General features: G+C 39.8%; 1 protein-coding gene across 10 annotated transcripts in view; it reads right to left on the reverse strand.

Annotated features, from left to right (window-relative positions):
• Positions 1-750: 750 nt before the first annotated feature.
• MPDZ (multiple PDZ domain crumbs cell polarity complex component) overlaps positions 751-22,901 on the reverse strand; it is a 91,113-nt gene continuing 68,962 nt past the window's right edge. For all 10 annotated transcript variants that reach the window (XM_072152746.1, XM_072152756.1, XM_072152707.1 and 7 more), the window contains 12 exons: positions 22,528-22,673; positions 21,586-21,669; positions 21,312-21,505; positions 20,679-20,826; positions 17,861-17,947; positions 16,025-16,121; positions 14,442-14,482; positions 14,237-14,359; positions 9,515-9,619; positions 6,824-6,936; positions 4,450-4,573; positions 751-4,178 (listed from right to left, as the gene is read on the reverse strand). In XM_072152746.1, the coding sequence (XP_072008847.1) occupies positions 4,032-4,178; positions 4,450-4,573; positions 6,824-6,936; positions 9,515-9,619; positions 14,237-14,359; positions 14,442-14,482; positions 16,025-16,121; positions 17,861-17,947; positions 20,679-20,826; positions 21,312-21,505; positions 21,586-21,669; positions 22,528-22,673 (1,409 nt within the window). In that variant the 3' untranslated portion in view covers positions 751-4,031. The remainder of the gene's footprint in view (positions 4,179-4,449; positions 4,574-6,823; positions 6,937-9,514; positions 9,620-14,236; positions 14,360-14,441; positions 14,483-16,024; positions 16,122-17,860; positions 17,948-20,678; positions 20,827-21,311; positions 21,506-21,585; positions 21,670-22,527; positions 22,674-22,901) is intronic.

A 22,901-nucleotide genomic window follows, 5' to 3' on the forward strand; every position in this document is an offset into this window, starting at 1 on the left:
GTCGATATATTGTGATAGGGGTTCCGTGATGGATCCTATTACTGCCACTGTCGGGCGACCCGGCGGGTTTTGTAAACTTTTATGTATCTTTGGCACAAAATACCAATTTGGAAGGAAGAAGTTTTTCCACAGTTTTTTTCGACATTATTCTTTTCTCTACTTTGGTTCATAGGAATGTTCTAAGCTGTGATGCATATTTTTCTGTGGGGTAATTTTTTAAATATTTCGTAGGTGTTTTTATCTCCTAGGAGTCTTTCTGCTTCCTGTAAATAATACTCCCTAGTCACGAGCACCGTCCCTCCCCCTTATCCACCTTTTTTTATTGTTTCTTTGTCCTATCTCAAGGTTTTTAAGGCTTTTTGTCTCTATAGTTGTAAGATTAGGCGCATCATCTCTATATATAAGGGCTTTAACATCTAATGACCGGTTTCCTGAAAAGATCTATTAGGCCTCCTTGTGTGATTTGGGGGTTGAACCAAGATTTTATATCCCCCCCCCCCCTAAAAGGCTCACTACTAATTGCATTTTCAATCAATGGTAGATTCATCCGCCAAAACAGACATTCCTGTTCCACTGGTGATAAACCCTGTTCTACGAAGAACCCTAGGGGGGCGATCTTCGTGCAAACCTTGGCCTCCATGTTGATCAGTTAAAATATTCCACATGACAAAAGCCCATATTTATTTTAGATCCCCAAATGAGAAGGATCTTTTTGTGTGAACTTATAAAAACAATAATAATATAAAAACAACAGGTTGAAGTATATCTTTATTGTTGTCTAAATAAAGCACACAGTGGTCTTTACACATTTGCTTTGACAGTAGTAAGAAAATAGCTGTACAATTATGGTTCATCTCTACAAAGTGAAAACTAAAGAATGTTTAATGTCATACAGAATAAACAAGACAGATATATGCGAGGTAATAAAACAATGTTAGAAACAAGTTACACTGGAATTATAATGTCAAATGGAAAATCTCCTCTCGAGAGATGTTAATCCCTGCTGGTTTCCCAACTGACCCCTATGGAAAAAAGAACTACTTTTCCAGCTGCAGTTTCCCCTCTTACTGGCTGATTCTGCAAAGTCAACCACTCATGTCTACTGTTTGGAGGCTGCTAATCTGAACAGCTACAATGGAAGGCTGGTTGATGCTGGGGTATCCTTTAAATATCTCATGCACTCTGGAAGTGGTATATTAAACATTTGCTTTTGTCATCACTTCATAGTGAATAGTTGATGAAAGAAATTATTTTCTAAAATGATAAAAAACACCAACTATATCATACAATAGTTAAAATATCACCTTTGCTTGCAAAGTAGGCCATTTTGCTGCTTTCACCATTGTTAACTTGCACAAATGTGCTAGCTGAGAACTGGCCACAAAGCTCAGTTTTAAGGAAAGAATACAACTAAGTTACATTTTAATAAGTGAATGCTACATGTTCTCATTTTTCAACCCCTCAACTGACTCTACATCTCTGATGGAATATCCGGTCCTTAAACAATTTAGCTCTATCCTGAGAATCTCGGAAAAGTTCTGTGAACATTCTTTGAGTCTGTCTATATTTAGATACTATGTGACTGGTTTCTAAAACTTTCATATACAAGAAATGAGTGAATAATAAACGTAAGCACTTCATTCTTTAGGCACAAAGCCTCTTGTAACATGTAAAATACAAATCTCCCTCCGATATGGAGCTATGCAAGTAAGGCTACGTGCACACGATGAGGGAATAGGGGACGTGTGTTAGTTGTATTTTGTACAGCGAACACACATTCTGGTTCGTTTCTATAGGCCCATTCAAACACAATATGCATGATAGCATTAACATCTATGCCTTCTAAACCTGACCTATCCATCAGTAGGAAGTAAAATACCACTGTACCAGAAATAAAGCTAAATTACTGTACCATTACAATAATCTTTTAAAAAAGAGAAAACATTTGGCCATTTGATTCAAAGAAAAAAAATAGCCTTTTAAAAATGGGGTACATACCTATAAATAACACTGTTTACGTCAGCTACTCCACTTGCATATAGCTTCTTTCTGTGCCAACAAACTATACATGAATAGTATACATTTTCAATCTTGTAATACTGACTACCAGGAGCCACCACTGGAGGGAGCTTAGAAGCCCACGGCAGACATTTTATACTTTTACATCTGTGCAGGAGAACTTGTATTTATGTCAGGGAAATGGGGCACTAACCTTTATGAAGATATATTAATAATACTAAATATAATATTATAAGGTCGAAAATTAGAGAATTTAAGCGTTTCCTTTTATATAGCTTGAGCTTTAATACTGGGCTTTAAATAGTTGGAGGGCTGTGTTTTATTGTTTTTGTCTTTAAATATAGATTCTCTTACACACCAACATTAAAACACATAAAAGGCACACCTAAAGTGTCTATATAAGTTTCAGGCTATGCTACAAGATAGTATGCATTATTTCATAATCTCAAAGAAAAGGAAAACCTGTTTTGCAGAGCCCACAGGCTGAGACATTCAGGGAATGAAGGTTAGTGTTGGGCGTTTCCGATAAGATATGTTTAAATCCTTGACATTCCCTAATGTACAGTACAAACAAAGATGGGGATTGTTCTCCAGAGAAATCTGACTCTTTGAACAAATGATATAGCCAGGCAGAACAGATACAAGTGTTGTCTGCCGCATAACTCCATTCTGTGTAGGTGAAGACTTCATCTTAATACTGAGAGGCTTTTTGTTTTGTTGAAACACAGTTCTGTAAATCTTTTCAGAATGTGTAATACATTTCAACACATTAATGACTGTAGGGGCCCTATAACCTTCACAATTGCCACAAAAAAAATTAAGGCAAGTAAAACAAGGTTATAATTCATTAAATTCTATGTACTGATTTGAACGTAAAAGCGACCTCATGACATCGAGCACACTGTCCTATCTGTGAGAAGCGTGCTATAAAAGATATATAGTAGCAGCCTGAAATACATAGGTTTCAATCACAAAATAATACCAACCAAATATCCAGGTCCAAAATGAGCAAATGTACAAGTGACATTTCACACCACACGAAAACTTCCCTTTAAGTCAGTAGAACAAGATCAGGCGATAAAAAGAGCTGGAATATGGTTATTTGTATTTCATATATATTTGTGTGTATATATATATTTGTGATGATTGCATCATTTTTTCATGTTGTAAAACCTGTAACCTGGAAACACGTCTTGTGGTTCTCCAACAGCAGTAAATTTGGGAATCACTCCTGTAAATCATGAAATGCACAAAACATAATGCATATGAAAGAGTCCATTACCAAAGTGAAGCTCTTAGTTTTAGCTCCCTGCTAAATACTGCCAACCATCTATATAACCAACATCTGCACAGCAGGATACTGGTATAGAGGAAATATCAGCAATATTGGAGAAGTGAATCTGTGCTGGAGAAATTGGAATTCTAAAATGCTAATTGTAAACCATTTAGTCCAACAGAAAATATTTTTTTCTTTAAATAGAATAAAATGTTATACCATAATAATTCATACATGTGCAACGTATAACTATGTAAAATCATTTACATTATATTGTAAATTTAAACTAGGGTAAAATAAACCTCAATTTGTCCAGTGTACAGACACACAAAAACACAAAACATTCATTTGTTCTTAGGCTGTATAGCAGCAAAGACATGTAAGCGTAGTAGAAACACAGCAATGATAAAAATAGAAGTAACATATAAAATGTTTGTTTTTCTAAAGAGCCGTTTTATGACCTTGTTCTTTACACATTAGTGCTCAGTATAGGAGATCTACACTATGAAAATACTTCCTTTGTGGCTAAAGAAAAAGCTATTGGGACTGCAGGAATCATTCATGAGAGGCGCACACATGTCAGCTGAATAAGCTGTAACATACTCCTTCGTCTCTACAATGTAAATCGGTGACAGCAGCTAGGTAAACATTCCCCAGACACACAGCTGACCTACAGTATGAGCCCTACTGCTTTATGTACTTTCACAGGGGAAAGGTGTTGGCAGGAGTCATGAGGTCAGGACAACACAGTGAGAGTAACCGTCCCTTTTGTCCTCTTCAGAATACCAACTGCTTCCTCGTGAGTGACACCTTCCAGACTTTGTCCATTCACAGCAATGATCTGGTCCCCTCTGTTCAAGCGACCATCCTCAGATGCTGCTCCCTGCAAGGGATAGTAAAGATGTCATTCATTAACCATTCTGTGGCCAGTATATAAAAATATATACAAGAAAACTATGAGAAAAGTCTTCTAAAACTCTGCCAATGCTACTATGTGGTGGTCCCTCTCCCCACTTAATACACCCCACCTTTTACAATTTGAAATTAACCCATTGATCAGCTTAGAGCAATTTCTTCTCAAGCACCAGAGAGAATAAGTAGGGAGACTATGGCAATAATGCAAACAAAACCTTCCAGATCTGTTTTCTACTTACCTTGCTGAAAACAGTTTTCACATAGATGGGGAGATCACCATGTGGACTCCCGTAACCCCCAACGATACTGAACCCAAGTCCATCTGGCCCTCTCTCAAGAATGATTGTCTTGTACTGAGGAGGTCTAATGTGAAAACACATGCTAGAATTAGAATGGTTCAATGCATCATCCATACTTCATACAGAAGGTGAATGCCTCTTCAACAGAATTCATAGAATTCATTTACAGCTATGTGATCTAAGGAACCTGTAGTCTCACTGGGTTTTTTTTCCTTTACTTTCTTTTTTGATGGTCAGATTTGTCTTACAAGTTTTGCCTTGTTAATACATCTGAGTTAATAAACTGAAAAGTAGGACATGCAATATTATTTTGTCCCCTTTACTTTCAGTGTAGCAAACTCACTCCAGAAGTTCAGTGAGGATCTCTGAATGATCCAATGTTGTCCTAAATAAGTGATGATGATAAATATACTCCAGCTGTATGTAATAAGGTCTCCGTATAACTACACCTGCTCTGGGGTTGGTCTCAGGTTGTTCTGTATAACCCTTTAACAACCTGTGATGTAATAGCACGTCACGGGTCGGTTGCGGGAGAATGAAGAGGGCTCACGGGCCCATTTTCAGTGATAAATGTTGTCCTTTTTACAAAGCAGCAGCGGTATATTACGAATACTGGATCAATGCATGATGATAAACCTGGGACACTTACTCATACATCCAGTATGGATTTATCTTTGGCCCTCCCTACTTGTAAAATACAAGTGTGCAGGACCACTCCCATCCTACCCAATGTATACTTAAAGGGCACCTACCACCACAAATCTACCTATAAAGGTAGATCGGGTGGTAGGTGAATCAATGGGACGTGAGGATAGCCCTTTTAAGGGCTAATCCTCACGTCCCCGCACTGTTTAGTAAACTTTTATTACCCTAATATGTTAATTTACTTATGCGGCTACTGGGGCGTGGAGTAGCCGCATCTGAGATTACACGAGGCGGCTACTCCACGCCCCGGTAGCCACTTTACCCCCTCCTACTCACCATGTTCGGCGCGCAGCTGCTCGTAGCTGCGCGCCCTCGTCCGCCGATCCTGCCGTCTGCGCATGCGCAGAACAGCAGGCCCGCGCCTGCGCGGTCACTGCTCCGAAGCCGGGGCTGCGCAGGCGCGGGCCTGCTGTTCTGCGCATGCGCAGACGGCAGGATCGGCGGACGAGGGCGCGCAGCTACGAGCAGCTGCGCGCCGAACATGGTGAGTAGGAGGGGTAAAGTGGCTACCGGGGCGTGGAGTAGCCGCCTCGTGTAATCTCAGATGCGGCTACTCCACGCCCCAGTAGCCGCATAAGTAAATTAACATATTATGGTTATAAAAGTTTACTAAACAGTGCGGGGACGTGAGGATTAGCCCTTAAAAGGGCTATCCTCACGTCCCATTGATTCACCTACCACCCGATCTACCTTTATAGGTAGATTTGTGGTGGTAGGTTTCCTTTAAACTTGCTCTGCTGCAGTCAGATTAGGGAGAGGGAGGGGTGAAGTGCTACTGGAGAAGAGGAGGGGACAGTCTAACAGCCTATGATGCTACAGCACAGAGGGTCTCTGATTTCAGAAGAAAGGGGGCCATTTATTACGTATTATAAATATAAGAATATTACCACAGTCACATTGCTCGGATCTAGAAATAAGTGTTCTTGGTTTATCATGCATGCATGGTAGATTTCTTTTAAGGTATGTCATGTAGCATTGTGTACTTGTGGACAGTTACTCTTATGCCAGGTTGTTAAAGAGGAAATCAAGTGTAAGATTTTCAAGTGTCTACAGGTTATATTCCTGTTGTAGCTTCATGAAAACCTAGTATCAACTATGGTCTAATAACGTGCTGCTTTATGTGGGGATGGAAAAGATCATAAACACTCTGGGCCATGTAGACAGGAGGTTGCCTCAGATACAACCATAACTAACACATCAAAATACAATGTCAAGTAACTAAGTCCTGTTTCTGTTACAGTGTAAACATTCTACTTCTTCACCTAATAAAGTAATTACATTGATGCGATTGCAAAATTGAAGTGCTATTTAAAAAGTAAAAAAATGTGATCCTCTGCAACTCATAAGTTCATGAAGTAGTTCTCTATAAAGTTTCTCAGTGAAAAATGTTGTCCTTTTTACAAAGTAGCACCGGTATATTACGAATACTGGGTAATATTGTATATTTCAGGGAGAAAGAGGGCAAATGTACTGTTCTTCAATAAACTTTTACACATAAGAAACCAACAAACACAGTAATATCTGTAACATGCATGTTAATTTCATATGCTTGTTTAGTGGCTTAGTAACCATGTGTTATGTATAACTGCAACAGTGAAATGGTACCTACCCCAAGTCATCTTGCAAAATACTGCTTGAAGCAAGCCCAGAAAAGCTGACTGCTGTGCCCACATGCTCCTGTTGATGACCAGTGACCACGCTCACATCTCCACCAGCCACAACCTGAGATGTAAAACAGACGTTAACATATTTTCTAGGGATAACATGCTTCTATCGTCCTTTTTATTAGAAGTATTGCTTTATTATTTTGCCTTTAACTGAGAAAATGCTCTAGCAAATCTATGGAAGTGTGCCAAATTTTAGACAATTGCTGATTTTGCCCTGTCAGTCACTAACGTAACCTCATATGACACCCAATTATCAAAAAACAAACTTGCTATATATGAAAATTTTTGGCATAGTGTCTTAAACATTATTAAAATGCTGGGACAAAAATAGGCAAAATGTAAAAAGTCATATATTTGTTTTATTATTTTTGGCACTTTATGTTTAGAATTTTTACTTAAAAAAAAAAAAGAATCTGATATTTCTCTGGGAAAAAAAAACACCTTAAGACTGAAAAAGTAAGTTTTGGCCATTAAAAGAATGTGTGCAAAAAATTGTGTCTACTCCATTAGACAAAACACTGGTTAAGAATTAACTCAAGAGATACAAACCCAAGATCCCAAGTCCATTCATAATACGATTCTCATATGATGGACCTTTGGAAGAAGCCACTAGTACTTTGGTTGACCAGTCCAACTAGTGGCTAAAGCTTATCATAGTAGATGAGGCTGGAAAAAGAAGCAGGTCCTATAAGCCTATATTTTTTTCCCCGTAACCTGTTATTTTTGTTCAACAGAAAGACCTCCAGGCCTCTCCAATGTATGCGAAGTCTCCTGCATAACAACTTCATGTGGCAGAGTTTTCCATAGTCTCACTGCTCTTACAGTAAAGAACCTTTGTCTATGTTGATGGTAGAATCGCCTCTCCTCTAGGCGTAGAGGATGCCCCCTTGTCCTGGCCAGAGGGCTAGGTATAAGATCTTTGGAGAGATCCCTGTACTGCCTGTTCAGGAATTTGTACATTGTATTGAGGTCTCCCCTCAGCTGTCTTTTCTCTAAAGTGAATAACCCAAAGTTTTGTAATCCATCATTGTATCCCAGTCTGGCCGTTCACTTCACCAGTTCTAGTTCTTCAATGTACTTTTTATATACTTGTGCCTAAAACTGTACACAATATTCCATGTGTGGTCTGATGAGTGATAAAGGCAAAACTAGGTCCTTATCAAGAGACTCTTGTTTTAGCATCTTAAACATCTTTCTTGTCTATTTCTCTCCTCACTGTACTAGTAAACCGCATAGTTTTTTTTTCCTAGTATTTTTTAAGTCTTCCCATACAGTACGTGTTTTTCAAAGTACCTTTTTACAATATTTTTTTAGCGATTTTGGTTTTGAGAACATTTTCCCTGTTTATGCTATTAAATCCCACCATTAGCTGCTGAAAATTTGATTTGCCCTCCTGAAGTTTAGACTGTTAGTTTCCCCTCTACTAACCATATATACAATAATGTAAAATTAATGATATTGTGGTCAATTACCCAGGTGACCCTCCATGTGTAATTTTAATATCCCACCTGCTGGTTAAGATGAGGTCCAGAAGTGCACCCCCTCTTGTTGGGTCTTCTACTAGTTGCAATAGGAAATTGTCGTTTGTTGTTAACAAAAAATTTACTGACTTTGTAGGACCTGCAAGTTTTTGCCCCCAGTCTATATCAGGGTTGTTGAAGTCCCTCATGATAAGTTATTCACAATGTTTTGAGGCCACATCGATTTGACTAATCAGCTGTCACCAGGGCCTCCATATCATCATGCTTCACCTTGACATACTGATGTAAGTTTATACCACTTACCCACACATGTTATATTATAAACGATTAGGACTTAAAGGGACACTGTGAAGACTGATGCACAGTTAACTATTTTTACCTTGAAATAAGCACTAAAAATACTACCTAAAGTGGATGAAAGGAGGCACATGTGTAGCCACCTCACCATCCTCTATGCTTTGGCAACAGTCATATTGGGGAGACCTTCATTCTGGAGCTAGGTACTGGTGTCCGGGTCAGAGAAGATTACACATTTTGGAGATTAGAATAGCTCTACAAGAAAGAAACCTTGACTTATCCACCAATCATCACTAAACAAATCCAAATGTATATAAACCCTTCTATACAAAGACATAGAGTGGGCACTAATAAATGGACACAGCTGGTATGGGTGGGACAAGTTGATAACCCCCCCCCCCCATGTCCATTTGCTTTGTTAAAGGGGGTACTTCAATTCAGAGCTACAATCTCTGTTCACTGGTGAACAAAAGCCTCTCTCTCTACAAATAAATACATTTAACATCTATGAAGATCAATTGCTAGCAACCTGCCCCTTCAGTACCGGTTTGGGGAACACAAGCTAGGATGCTAACACTGTCAACACCAAAGTACACCAAGGACTTGGAAATTGGAACCCCCTTCCCTCCTTTATGACACTACTAAAATGTAAATGATCACTTAGGGTGTTGTCAAAAAATAAATGTGCACTTTTAACCTTACAAATATGTTGATTGAGTTTGTAAAATCTGCTTAGTCTTACCAAATATTTGAAAAGGGAAGTTTTATGTAGCACCATTGTTAATATATAAGAAAGCTGGCCTTGGATTAACTTGACCTGCATGAATAGTACTGAACAATGCTGATCAGTGTTACCTGCAGCTCGATTGTACCAGTGGCATTCTTCAGGAGGCTGACAGCCTGGGCATGAGTCATTCCTTCAGTCGGTGTTCCACTAATACTAACAATTCTGTCACCAACCTTTGTGTATGGAGAAAGAAAGAAGGTTACCAAAGAGGAACAAAACAAGTGTCACTCAATCCTGGGTCACCATAGTGAGAAAATATATTTTATTCTTACAACAAAATTGGCCTTGGACAATATTATAGTTATAATCTGTCTCCTAATCACAAATAGATTCACACAGCTTTTGCAGATATGACAGAAACAACCAATAGAAGGTGATGTTGTTGGCCAGGCTGACCCATTATGTAATTAGAATGAGTGTTTACGTTTATTTTTTTTTTTATGCGTTTATTTTACACTAAACTCTGTAAAGAAAACATGTATCCCGCATCCCATTGAAATACACCAAAACTCATATCAGTGGACTGAACTCTGCATTTTAGGTCGGTCCAGTGGTCTGAGGTTTGGTCCAGGAAATCCCTCCATGGAGTGTGGTTCTTGGACTCCTCGTTGGCAACAGGCCTTAGCCTCACCTTTCTGCCATGGCCGTTCTTTGTTATGAGTGGGTAATTTTCTTGCCATGAAAATATTCCATTATACTTCAAAACTGACACAAAAGGTAAGACATGAAAGTCGCGGTGATTGTCAGCAGGATTGTATGCCAACTGGAAATGTTAAAGGAAGAGTGGAGCAACATGGTGTGAAAACAGAAGCAAGATAGGTAACATGTATTTTTTCTTTTTCCCATCCCAGGCCCCCATGGGATTTTTCAGTACAACATGGAAAACCCTGTAACCCCTTTAAAAACCAGGTCCCTTTTCCTGTATTTGTGTTTAAGTTTTGTGCTATAGGGATTTCTAACATGTTTATAATTTTTTTATATAGACATTTTTAATCTCTTTTCAGATCTCCTATGTTGATGGAGCACTGTAAAGTCTGGTGGCTCAAACAATATACTGCATTACATTATTGTGAATGGGAGCTGCAAAGTTAGATTACAAAGTAAAAAAAAATGTCTCATTCAGCTTTGGACACTTTTGACAAATCTACCCATATTATTTTCCCAGGTATCGTTTTTCCCACATATGGAGAATATATTGCTTTCTATATATTGTTCTCAAAGAATTCCTAATAATGTTTCTAAACAGGTGTCAAAAATTACAAAGAAGAACACAAGATATCAAGTTTAATGGCTGGTAGAGCGTCCCCAAGCTTTTAAATGTCAAAGCTTCAAAGAAAACAGGAAACAATTCATCCATTTATGATGGTACAAAGTCTTCTGTAAAGCTGGGATAGGGAATAACAAACAGGGAAAATCTGTGTTCATGCTGCCATCTGGTGGTCAAAACATAGATTGCCAAACAATGGTGGTAAATTCATGTAAAAATAAACGCTAGCATTTTTTATTCTGAATATATTGTTTTCTGTAGTCCTTCTGTCCTTGGCCGCAATTTTCACCCATCGTTTTCCAAAATGAACTTATTAACCACCATATAAGGGAGCCATTGTCTGCTACTGCTGTGGCAGTTGGAAGCGGAGCCGTGACTGGTTGCTATTCTGCTACAGGTCATTAATACAAGCTCTGATTGGTCACTATAGGCAATGAGTAGAAGACGCTTATGTGTGAGGTAAGATGGATACAGATACAGAGATAGGGGCAGATTTGTCAGAAATGTCCGAGATTTGCTGTAATTTTATAAACAGCTGTGAGAAAATTAAACTTGCAATCTGATTGGCTGCCATGAGCAACTGGAGCAGTTCTGTTGTCAGACAATTCTGGTAAATTTCATCACTGGCAGAGGGGGGGGACAGGGACCATCACTGGCAGAGGGGGGGGACAGGGACCATCACTGGCAGAGGGGGGGGGGACAGGGACCATCACTGGCAGAGGGGGGGGGGACAGGGACCATCACTGGCAGAGGGGGGGGGGACAGGGACCATCACTGGCAGAGGGGGGGGGGACAGGGACCATCACTGGCAGAGGGGGGGGGGACAGGGACCATCACTGGCAGAGGGGGGGGGGACAGGGACCATCACTGGCAGAGGGGGGGGGGACAGGGACCATCACTGGCAGAGGGGGGGGACAGGGACCATCACTGGCAGAGGGGGGGGACAGGGACCATCACTGGCAGAGGGGGGGGACAGGGACCATCACTGGCAGAGGGGGGGGACAGGGACCATCACTGGCAGAGGGGGGGGACAGGGACCATCACTGGCAGAGGGGGGGGGGACAGGGACCATCACTGGCAGAGGGGGGGGGGGACAGGGACCATCACTGGCAGAGGGGGGGGGGACAGGGACCATCACTGGCAGAGGGGGGGGGACAGGGACCATCACTGGCAGAGGGGGGGGACAGGGACCATCACTGGCAGAGGGGGGGGACAGGGACCATCACTGGCAGAGGGGGGACAGGGACCATCACTGGCAGAGGGGGGGACAGGGACCATCACTGGCAGAGGGGGGGACAGGGACCATCACTGGCAGAGGGGGGGACAGGGACCATCACTGGCAGAGGGGGGGACAGGGACCATCACTGGCAGAGGGGGGGACAGGGACCATCACTGGCAGAGGGGGGGACAGGGACCATCACTGGCAGAGGGGGGGACAGGGACCATCACTGGCAGAGGGGGGGAAAGGGACCATCACTGGCAGAGGGGGGGACAGGGACCATCACTGGCAGAGGGGGGGACAGGGACCATCACTGGCAGAGGGGGGGACAGGGACCATCACTGGCAGAGGGGGGGCAGGGACCATCACTGGCAGAGGGGGGACAGGGACCATCAGAGGCAGAGACGGTCGGATAAAACCAGAGAGAGAGTGTAAGAGAGAGAGACAGTCAGAGAGATTGATGCATCTAAAATATTTTTGTTAACCCATCCTATTTCATTGTAGCTAAGAGCAGTTATTTACTATCCAGTGCACAGCCAGGAGCTACAGCAAGTACTTTATATACTTCAATGTCCTAAAACTTCCCCATATTACATGTCTTTTTTTAATCTTCAATACATTATTCCATGCCTCCACCAAACCCTAGAATTATCCAATGGACTACTGCTTCCTTGTATTAGGGTTTGTGGCCAATAATTCTCAAAATACAATGAATTCTTAACGGAAATCTACAATAAAAAAAATAATCAAGCACAATAAACCAGGAACACTTACTAATTGATCCAGGAATAGTGATTAGTGTATATTTGTTATCCATGGCCTAGTTCGTTCTAAAATCGACATGAAAAATTATGCTAATGAGCCTGAAAGGGTGCTTCGCAGATTTACAGGCTGTTACAGTGTGTGAGGAACACTTTCCCACCCCCCAGCTTGTGCTGCAACTTCCCCTGCTGCAGTGAGATTACTTCAGGCAGAGAAAGGGGGAGTAGCCTGTGAATTATCTGCAGGTGCTCTGGGAACCTCCTCTCATTAACATCATTTTAAAAGTTAATTTTAGAAGGAAGGAAGCATTTAATGACAGATATAAGAAGATTACCAGTCACAGTGCCTGTATCTAGGAGTAAGTGTCCCTGGTTGATCCTTTAAATTCTGCGGTACATGTGTTGTCTTCAAGTTCTACTTAATCACTGCAATGTATCTTAAGTTTTTCCCCTTTGTGATACATGTGATGAGTTGCCTTTTTAGTCTCACTTTTGTGACTTTTTAGTCCCAAATAGTGTGGAAGCAAGTCTGGATCTAGCATGCTCTGTTTTGCGACATATTAGGTACCAGAATGGGACATTTTCAGAGCCCAAAAGTAGCAAAAGTTGAACAAACATCTGGGGCTATAAAGATAAATACAGGCAGTCCCCGGGTTACATACAAGATAGGGTCTGGAGGTTTGTTCTTAAGTTGAATTTGTATGTAAGTCAGAACTGTATATTTTATAATGGAAGTTTTAGACAATTTTTTTTCTTTTGCCCCAGTGACAATTGGAGTTTCTAAATTTTTGGTGTAATTGGACCAAGAATTATCAATAAAGCTTCATTACAGACATCTTACAGCTGATCATTGCAGTCTGGGCCTATAGTAAAGCATCCAGAGAGCTTCACCAGAGGTCACATGGGGCAGAGGGGTCCGTCTGTAACTATGGGTTGTCTGTAAGTCGGGTGTCCTTAAGTAGGGGACCGCCTGTACAGAAAACTGCATTAAATACCCGAGGCAGCTAACTTAGGTGCGTTGCTTGATTCTGCACCTAAAAAGTCTCAAACTGCAAACAGTCGCACAAAAAAAAAATGCAATTTGAGCGATTCATGTCCCCCTATGAATTTCTAACTCCATCACATTGAATTATTATCCATGTAGTCTACACTACCCTGAATATGTTATCATTGTAATAGGCATACCGACCCCTTACATTCAGGAAGTATATGGCGTTTCTTATTTTATACATTGTTCGGATGTTTATAGGGTTTCACAATTATTGTGCACATGATATGTTACTCTCCAAAGCATTTAAATGCTTCAAAGAAATACAGTTAAACCGCTATAGAAGACAAACCCCTTGAGAAGACCACCCTCCCTAAAAGACCAATATTTTCCTCAATATCGCACTCTATGGAAGCAGCCCCCATATGAGCAGATCATCCCTTTGAAAGGCCAATTTTCTATGCAAAATTGGGCAATCTGCTCAGCATTGGGGATGCACATGATGTTATCCAGATGATCACTAAGTAAGAAACCAGCTGCGGAAAATATACTTACCCTTAGTTTCTGTGTTTGAGCCACAACACCATTTGCATGCATCATAGCTATAAAAATAGGTACGTCTCCCAGGGGGCTGCCCACACCGCCTGCAATGCTGATGCCTAGTGAATCTGTAGGGCCCTGCAAAAGTGACAAATCTTCTTAACTTACAACTTTATTATCACACTACCACCATACAGTAAGCAGATCTGATGAAAAATACCTTTATAATATCAACTGTTCTTAGTCCTTGGATGTCAGGAGCTGCAGAGGAAGAACATAAACGTGGGGTTGGTGTAAAGTGAACAATGGGTTATACTGTATCTGTATCAGAGCCAGGATGCTAAAAGTTGGTAAGACAAGGTGACCTCCATGTAGAGGTGCTGCCACTCACTTGTCCTGGAAGAAACGGTCAGTTCATTTCTCGTTTAAGACAATTTGCACTAAATATATTCTTGCTTGTGCAGCTTTACAATGCTTTAGACAAGTCAATTTAACATTCATAAGTAAAACATACAGGAATACACAGGATTTCAAAGCCAATAAATAAATATCAGCACCATCAGGTTATAGCACAATAAGGACTGAATTATAGTACAATAACGAAGTGAGGCAAAATATGTTTGTACATTTATGCCTGTACATTTTTACATATATTTTGTATTTGTCCGTTGTCCTGTTTTATTCCCTTGGGTAATGTGCAATACTTGCATGTAAGCAAATCCCTTGACTTGTTTTGAGGACTAGACCTTCAAAACCTCTATACAGGTTACTGTGATTTATTAAGTATAGTATATTAAGTTATTTGACTATTGGTGGACTTTTTCTGTGCATGTTGTCTTTTCAATGGATTTGTTTTAAATTGATACAATAAAAGAGTTATTTTATGTTTAATATATTCTAATTGTGTAATATATTCATTGTTTCCCTTTATTTGGTGTGATTTACGTTTAGGAGCAATCAAATAGGTTTAGTGGGGGGACATTGTATCCATGCCCCTGTTGCTTGTATTGGTATTCTGTTGAACGCCTTTGTGGCATTAAGAGACAGATGCAGAAAGAGTAAAGCTCTCCGTGGTCATCAGTCAACAAAGAGATGGGTCTATACAATTCCCTATCCAATGGATCACTATTCTATTTTTCAATTAAAGCTATTGCAGCCTCGTATAAAGACTTTGGTAGACCTGTCTCTCGCAATCCGGCCTCCTAAATCTGATGCAGCAGGGGAAACAATTTTTAATAGAAATTCTACCATCAAATCCAGCATGATAAACCAGGGTTATCCATGGCCTCCTTCCTTCTAAAATAAACTTTTAAAATGATGCTATTGAGCCTGAAGGGCTATCCTGGGTGTCACAGAGCAGAGCGGGTCTCCCCTCCCTCTGCACTTTCTGCTGCTGCTAGATTACACAGGCAGGGGGAGAGAGCAGGTGGATGGGGAGACATGTTCTGCTCATTGTAACAACGAGAGATAAGACATCACTGAGAGCCTCTGTAAACACCAACCAGAGCCTGTCAGGCTCATTCGCATAATTAAAAAATAGTTTAGAAGTAGGTAGACCATTTATAACAAATATAAGAAGCTTACCACAGTCACAATGCCTGGATCTATGAGGAAGTGTCCCTGGTTATCATGCTTGATTTTGATGGTGGATTTTCTTTAAAGTTTTGTTTTACCATAAGTAAATACAAATGCCACAGATGACACCAATATTTTTCACTGATTCTAGAGGCAGACAACATTTAATACGACTAGCAATTACTGTAGTAATTATTATTCACAATTACTGCTAATGGCAGGGCTTACCTTCATTCTTTTTGGAGGTATTTTCAGATGACTCAGCAGCCAAAGAACCAGATGGTGGAAAGTTGAAGGATGTAAGATTACTGCTGCCATCACTGACCTACAATACAAACATTAAAAAGAATGTTGTCACAAGAAGAGGCTTACTAACCTAACAGTTAACATATAAAAAAGTATAGGGAATAGGCATTTTTTCCTGATCTGCAGCAAAGGATTAGTCCAATGACTGCTTTGATTCCTACACTTGATCCTCTGTTTTTACCCCTACTGGGCAGAGCATAGTGTAGAGGAAATGGTCCAGTGGATTGCCACTTCATGGCAGTTTCCTGCATGTGACAAAAAGCCTTGCATGTTATACCTTCTGATAAATCTTGTCACATTAGTTTCACTACTGTTTGCAGTTACATTTTACTCTACTGAGGTTCCTGTACTACACAGAATAGTGCTACATACAGTGACCCATACAACTCAGCAACCATTAACCCCTAGGCACTGTCTGTTCTTCCTGCTAATATAAAATAGAGGATTTACATTATATATTATTTTCTCCAAACTGATGTAACCAGGGACATCCATTAGTATATGACATGAAAATTGAACTTCTCTCATTTATAGAGAATAGTCAGAGTAGTGTAGATGTTAAACAGGGGGGGGGGGGGGGGGGGGGCTTATTGCCAACAGAAATATCCTACCTTTCCTTGGTAAATGATTCACAGCTTACTAGAACTTTCAGGACCATAGGAATATCTGTCTTAACAGAACAGTTCACAATACAGTTTCATATCACTATTAAAAGGCCAGCACAGTGGCTTAGTGGTTAGCATTACAGCCCTGCAGCGTTGGAGACCTGGGTTCAAGTCCCAGGGTCAACATCTGCAAAGAGTTTGTATGTTCTCTCTGTGTTTGCGTGGGTTTCCTCCGGGTCCTCTCACACTCCCACACATACTGGTTGGTTGATTAGATTGTGAGCCCCATTCGGGACAGGGGCTTATTTTATCTGTATATGTTCCCCAGAATCTGTAAAACGCTACAGAATTTGATGGCGCTATATAAAGATTATTATCTCATTACGGTAGGATACATCTGCTTGTACATTGAGCTATACTGCACATCCCTGACCTGCACAGCCTCATAGTAAATACATGCAAAGACCCATGAAAGGTCACTGCAGGGGGCGTCATTCTGAGCTCACAAACAAGACAAAATATCCATAGCAGCCCCTCTGTCCAGGCAACTGCTCACCTCTGCATAGAAGCAAATCAGGTTAGTCTGACAACTTCTATCCTTATTAAACCCCTTATTATACTATTTGATGTCACATACTCCTGTATGTATTCTTAGTAACCCTTCCAACATTTTCCCCACAATTGAAGGTAAGCTCACAGGCCTGTAATTGCCTGGAAAAGTTCTAGAGCCCTTTTTTATATATTTGCATCACATTCATTAGGGAATCTCTGAAGATTTTAGACAGTGGCAAAGCGATAACAGAATTGAGTTCTTTAAGAACTCTGGGGTGTAAACCATCTAGTCCAGGAGCCTTGTACACATTGATTTTATTAAGCAGCAGATTGGATCAAGACTACATTCAGCCAGTCTAGTATATTCCAGGATGTATCACTTGCACTGGCACCTAACACTCCAGATTTTCTTCTACTGTATAAAATATTGATACAGGTGGTATTCTTCAGATTTTTTTTTTTTACACTTTCAATTAGTAAAGGTCATTACTGTGCTACAACCACTAACCAAAGAACAAAAGGATTCTACTGAGCACATAAAGTGTAGTTTCCAAAGGTATACCTGATATTAAAATAAAATCTCGGTTTTAGTAATGCTCACCTGACTGCCCTGTGAAGTCCTTCTTTCAGAGTGAAACGGCCCAGTTTTAATTCTTCCAACCTCTAGTTTAACAGTACCTAAGGAACACTTAAACAAATATGTCCGAATGTAAAATAATATCCATACATATCCATGATATATTCCATTTTTAACAAAGGGTTAGTTTCAGACACTGTACCACTTCATGTCCCCATTTCTCAGTAACAATTGAAATCATTTCGGCCAAAGCCAGAATAATAAATGAACATTCCTCCTTCTTCATGAATAACAATTTTGCATTTTGACAGGTCTATGTTAATCTGTCTTGGCATTTTTTGAACAATGGGATGTTCTCAATATAATCGTACATTTCTTGAACTGTGAACGAGCATATCCATTTGATAGGGAAAGTGTAATGGCCAGGTGTCAATGTACAGGCAGTCCCCGGGTTACATACAAGATAGGGTCTGTAGGTTTGTTCTTAAGTTGAGTTTGTATGTAAGTCGGAACTGTATATTTTATCATTGTAACTCCAGCCAGAACTTTTTTGGTCTCTGTGACAATTGGATTTTAAAAATGTTGGGTTGTCATAAGAATTAATATTAACACTAAAGCTTCATTACAGACACATTTGATAACTGTTACAGCTGATCATTGTAGCCTAGGACTGAAGTACAATAAATTACCAATATCCAGAGGGCCGTTTGTAACTATGGGTCGTATGTAAGTCGAGTGTTCTTAAGTAGGGGACCGCCTGTATTCAGAAAGATTCATGAAGAATAAACAGCAGTACTATGTTACATATGAGCCCCATCTTAACCATGGGACATTCTGGGTGCCTCTTTGAGGACCTTATAACACTGGGTGGGTATGATAAGGAGGCAGGTCTTTTCACAACAAGTATAATGTAGAAGCAATCATCCCCAAGGTATTTGGAAAAATAGTAAGAAATAAGAAATAAAAAACATACAAATGGGGATCTAGTAATACTGAAATATATAATAAACAATGTATTGTTCTTGTCAACTCAAAGTCCAGATAGAGGCAAAATGTAAATTTTAATAAACAGGGTAAGTAGCATCCTTAAAAATAATTTTCAGGACTCAAGGAACTAAATTAAATATTAAATATTTTGTACATAAAATGCAAGGGTTCCATAATTATGTTTCCCTATGGGCATTTACAGTCACAATTTAGTTACTCAAGGTCTATCAACAATCCAGAAGCAGAGTCCCCTTGTATAAATGAACATGTACCAGGTGCAGCAAGTACCAATGACTTCACATTCGGTGTGTGCTCCCTGTTATATTCCCATTCTGCATCCACCCTATGAGCCAGACAAATACACAGGGAACATGCAGATACAAGGGGACGGCATATTAATCCCCATATTAATGTAATTAATAACAAAATGGTCGTTGAACTAGTGTTAAATTACAGAATATACCAAGATCAGGTTCTGGTTCAGCAATGGCTGCTGCCTCTTAAAATAACCACATGGGGAATCAATAGGACTATTAAACAGGGCCTTTCGAGATTATAGTTATTGCTGCTCTTTATTTTATGTTCTGCCATCTGGAGTCCTCAGATGTAACTTGCTATTATTATCCAGTTATGGATCTCCTGAGTCATTGAGTATATGATTACAGCCATTCTATTGAAGTCATTTTTGGTTTAATAAGCCTCCTCCCCTAGTTTCATGATTTCACAATAGGACCTAATGGAGAGAAATTGTAGTTGATGGCACACTTTAGGGGGCAAAGACAAAAGGTGCCAAAATAATTAAGTGCAGACAGACCAGTAACTGATAGCCAGCTTTCTTGTTGATTATTGTTTACAGGGATCACAAACCTCTCAGTTGACATAAAAAGCTATTTTCTATTGTATGCTAGCTGTGTAGAGTGGAGTTTTACAGTAATATTCTCATGTAGAAAGGAAATCTATTGGCCGTTATTAGGATTAGAAAACAGTTTACACCGATCACATTTATGTTTAGCGTGTGTCTACATATTGTTCCCACTGCATGCAGACTGTCCCCTGTCCACTCTAAGCTGCCAACATTGATGAAAATGAGGAACCCCTTTAGGAACATGATGTTACTGATCTTCACAGCAAAGCAGAGTTTTGGCTGCATGTGGGAGCTGGGACATAAGAACACACTACAGCATATTTAGTTTCACTTTTTTTCATCCCCACCATAATATTTTTATGCAAGGGTTAATTTCCAATTGGATTATGGTCATGGGGTATCTAAATGGAGCAGCAATATGACCTGCCACTCTTTACTAATGGGGGGGGATAGAAGATGGTAATTATTGGGGTTGCTTAAAGTGTCCTACCAAAAGGGTGATGCAGTATCCAAAGTCTGAGAGGGAATTGAAAATATATCACAGCAGAGTCTGGCTAAAAGGGGTGTTGCCGTTATACAGGTAATTAAAAAATTATCAGGAAATAAAGAATTTCAGTCTAAAAAACCTTAAAAGCTTATTCAGATGGATTTTATACTTGTGCCCTTCATGATTTTGGGGTGTTGTCTCGATTATTTTCAATGGATTATTTACACAAGAGATTTTCTTCATTCACCATAGATATATGAAAAAAATATAAGTACTCTTTTTTTGTATTTGCAAACCACACACTTTCATAGTAGTCTATTCTAATCTATTTTTAAGAAACCAGCTCCTGGGTATGAAGGGAGCCCTAAGGCTGCTATCACAAGAACAATCCATATTGCAGTTCATAAAAAACAATTCTGGATTCACTGCATGTCGCTTTCATCCTTCCTCAATAAATGATAAGCTCTTGAATTGACTATGATCCCAACAATATGGAATAGTACCTTTAAGAGAGCTGCCACAGCTTCCTGCGTAGCATTCCTCACATCCTCTCCATTCACTGTTAAGATCTGATCGCCCTGCATCAGCCTTCCATCTGTCTCTGTTATACCTCCTTTCACAATGTCTGAGACAAATACTCCAGTATCATTTCTAGGGAGTGGAAGAGTATAATAGTAAAACATACATTTTACAATATACAGAAAACAACAGAAACCATCTTATGAAAAATGTATGGGAACAGTGATGTTCTAACTGGCTAAATGTAAGTAATGCTCCATTCTGTAACAGAGCTTACTGAGTCCACAAGAGCAGGTAAACATATTTTGCAATATACTTTTTTAAAAAATAAGATTATATGTCCCAATTTTCTGCTCCTTCTTTCTCCTCTAGTGAGTTGTGTTTTTGAAAGTCTACAGATGAAGAGAAATTCCACATTCTGCTGATCAATTAAACTAATTCTGTTGATAGGGGATAAAGTTTGTTTATGGGAATTCCCCTTTAACTTACAGTTGCAATGCCACTGGCACACATAACTGGGGGTCCACATGGGTAGCTTTCCATACTTTCTAACAGCTCATGTAGAGTACAGTAAAACAATATACATATAATTATTTTACCAACATTGTATTCCTTACCTCTTCCCTACAATGCTCAAGCCTAAACCTTTCCCTGGTTTCTTCTGAAGCTCCACAATTATAATATCATACATATCTTCCTCCTTGTACTGTGCTTCATCCCGGTATACAGTAAGACGGACTTTTTGTGGCGTTTGTCTTAATACGTTTATGGCTTCATCATGTGTGGCACTTCTAAGATCAATCCCATTGACCTATATTTCAGCAGTAATAGAGTAGTTAAAAATTGACAAGAAATATAAATATTATATGTTCTTATTCCTGCAGCTCTTACCTCTAAAATTTGGTCGCCGGCCCACAATCTGCCATCTTTGGAAGCTGCGCCTTCTTCATAAACTTCATGAATTATAATGGCTCCCTACATAACATAAATAACAGTAATTAGTATAAGTACTTAAGGGGGTTAAACACTTAATAGTTTGAAATGTCTTCCATATCATTAGTTAATACTGCAATCAAGTGCAATAAATTATTGGATTACTCAGCAGGTGTTAAACGCCGTATATTGCAATAGATTCCTGAGACTAAGAAAATAGAACTACATCTCCATCCAATTTTCCATTCAAATAATAAAAGTGGTATAAAAGACCATTAAAAATCAATGGAAATTTTAGATTTCTATTGAACTGGACCTTACAAACAAAAAAGACAGAGAGGCCACCATAGGATTTGTTTGTGGTTGTGTCTTGTGTACGGCTTTCTGGGGGGGAGAAATTTGCGGCCGCATGTACCACAGACAGCAATGGCCGCCTGGCAGCGGTATGGCGCCACACATATTCCATGCCGCACACTAGGAAAAGATAGAGAATTCTCTATCTTCTCCCGGCTGTGCGCAGCGTTTTTTTATGGAGGGGTCACCTCCTTCTCCACTCCAGCATATGGTGGTATGCCCCCACGTGCCCACACGGTGATATTTGTCCGCATGGTGGGCATACCGCATGTGAATGCACCCTAAAAAAGTACACCCCTGATGACGCAAACTGTCAATTTTCTTAAATACTATAACCAAAGCTTTCCATTCACCACACTTTATAAAAGAAAATGCATTCATTCTTAAAAAGCTAAAACACGGTTGAAATAATTTGATAAATGATTAAAAATTGATATCAAGTAAAAGTAATGACCCTATTGAATGAACATGGCTGTGCACTAGTGCAGCTTAGACACAATAAAGGGACAGGTATGGTGCTCAATAAAGAAGTATAGATGAACTTACCAGCAAAGTGTCTGCACCTCCGACAATGCTAAGTCCCAAACCTGTTCTCCCTTTAGATATTTCAATTGTTGTTTCACATCCAGGTATAATGGGGCAAGTGGTTGGATCGGAAGGAAACGTAGCTGGAGTAGATGATCGACTAGAACCTGCAGATAACCAGCAAAAATAAATTTTTTAGATAATTTGCCTTTTGTAGGCTTTACACTAAATGCTGATGTGTGAAAGTCACTTGGACATGGGGGGCATTCGCAAAGATAACATTCTGGCTTCCTTTACCCTACAACATTCCTAAATGGTGCGCAACAAATGGACTTTTTCCATCTACATAAAAGCATAAAAGATGCAATGAACTTGGCAAAAATCATTTGCATTCT

This window comes from Engystomops pustulosus, chromosome 1 (assembly GCF_040894005.1).
Source record: "Engystomops pustulosus chromosome 1, aEngPut4.maternal, whole genome shotgun sequence".
NCBI lineage: Eukaryota > Metazoa > Chordata > Amphibia > Anura > Leptodactylidae > Engystomops > Engystomops pustulosus.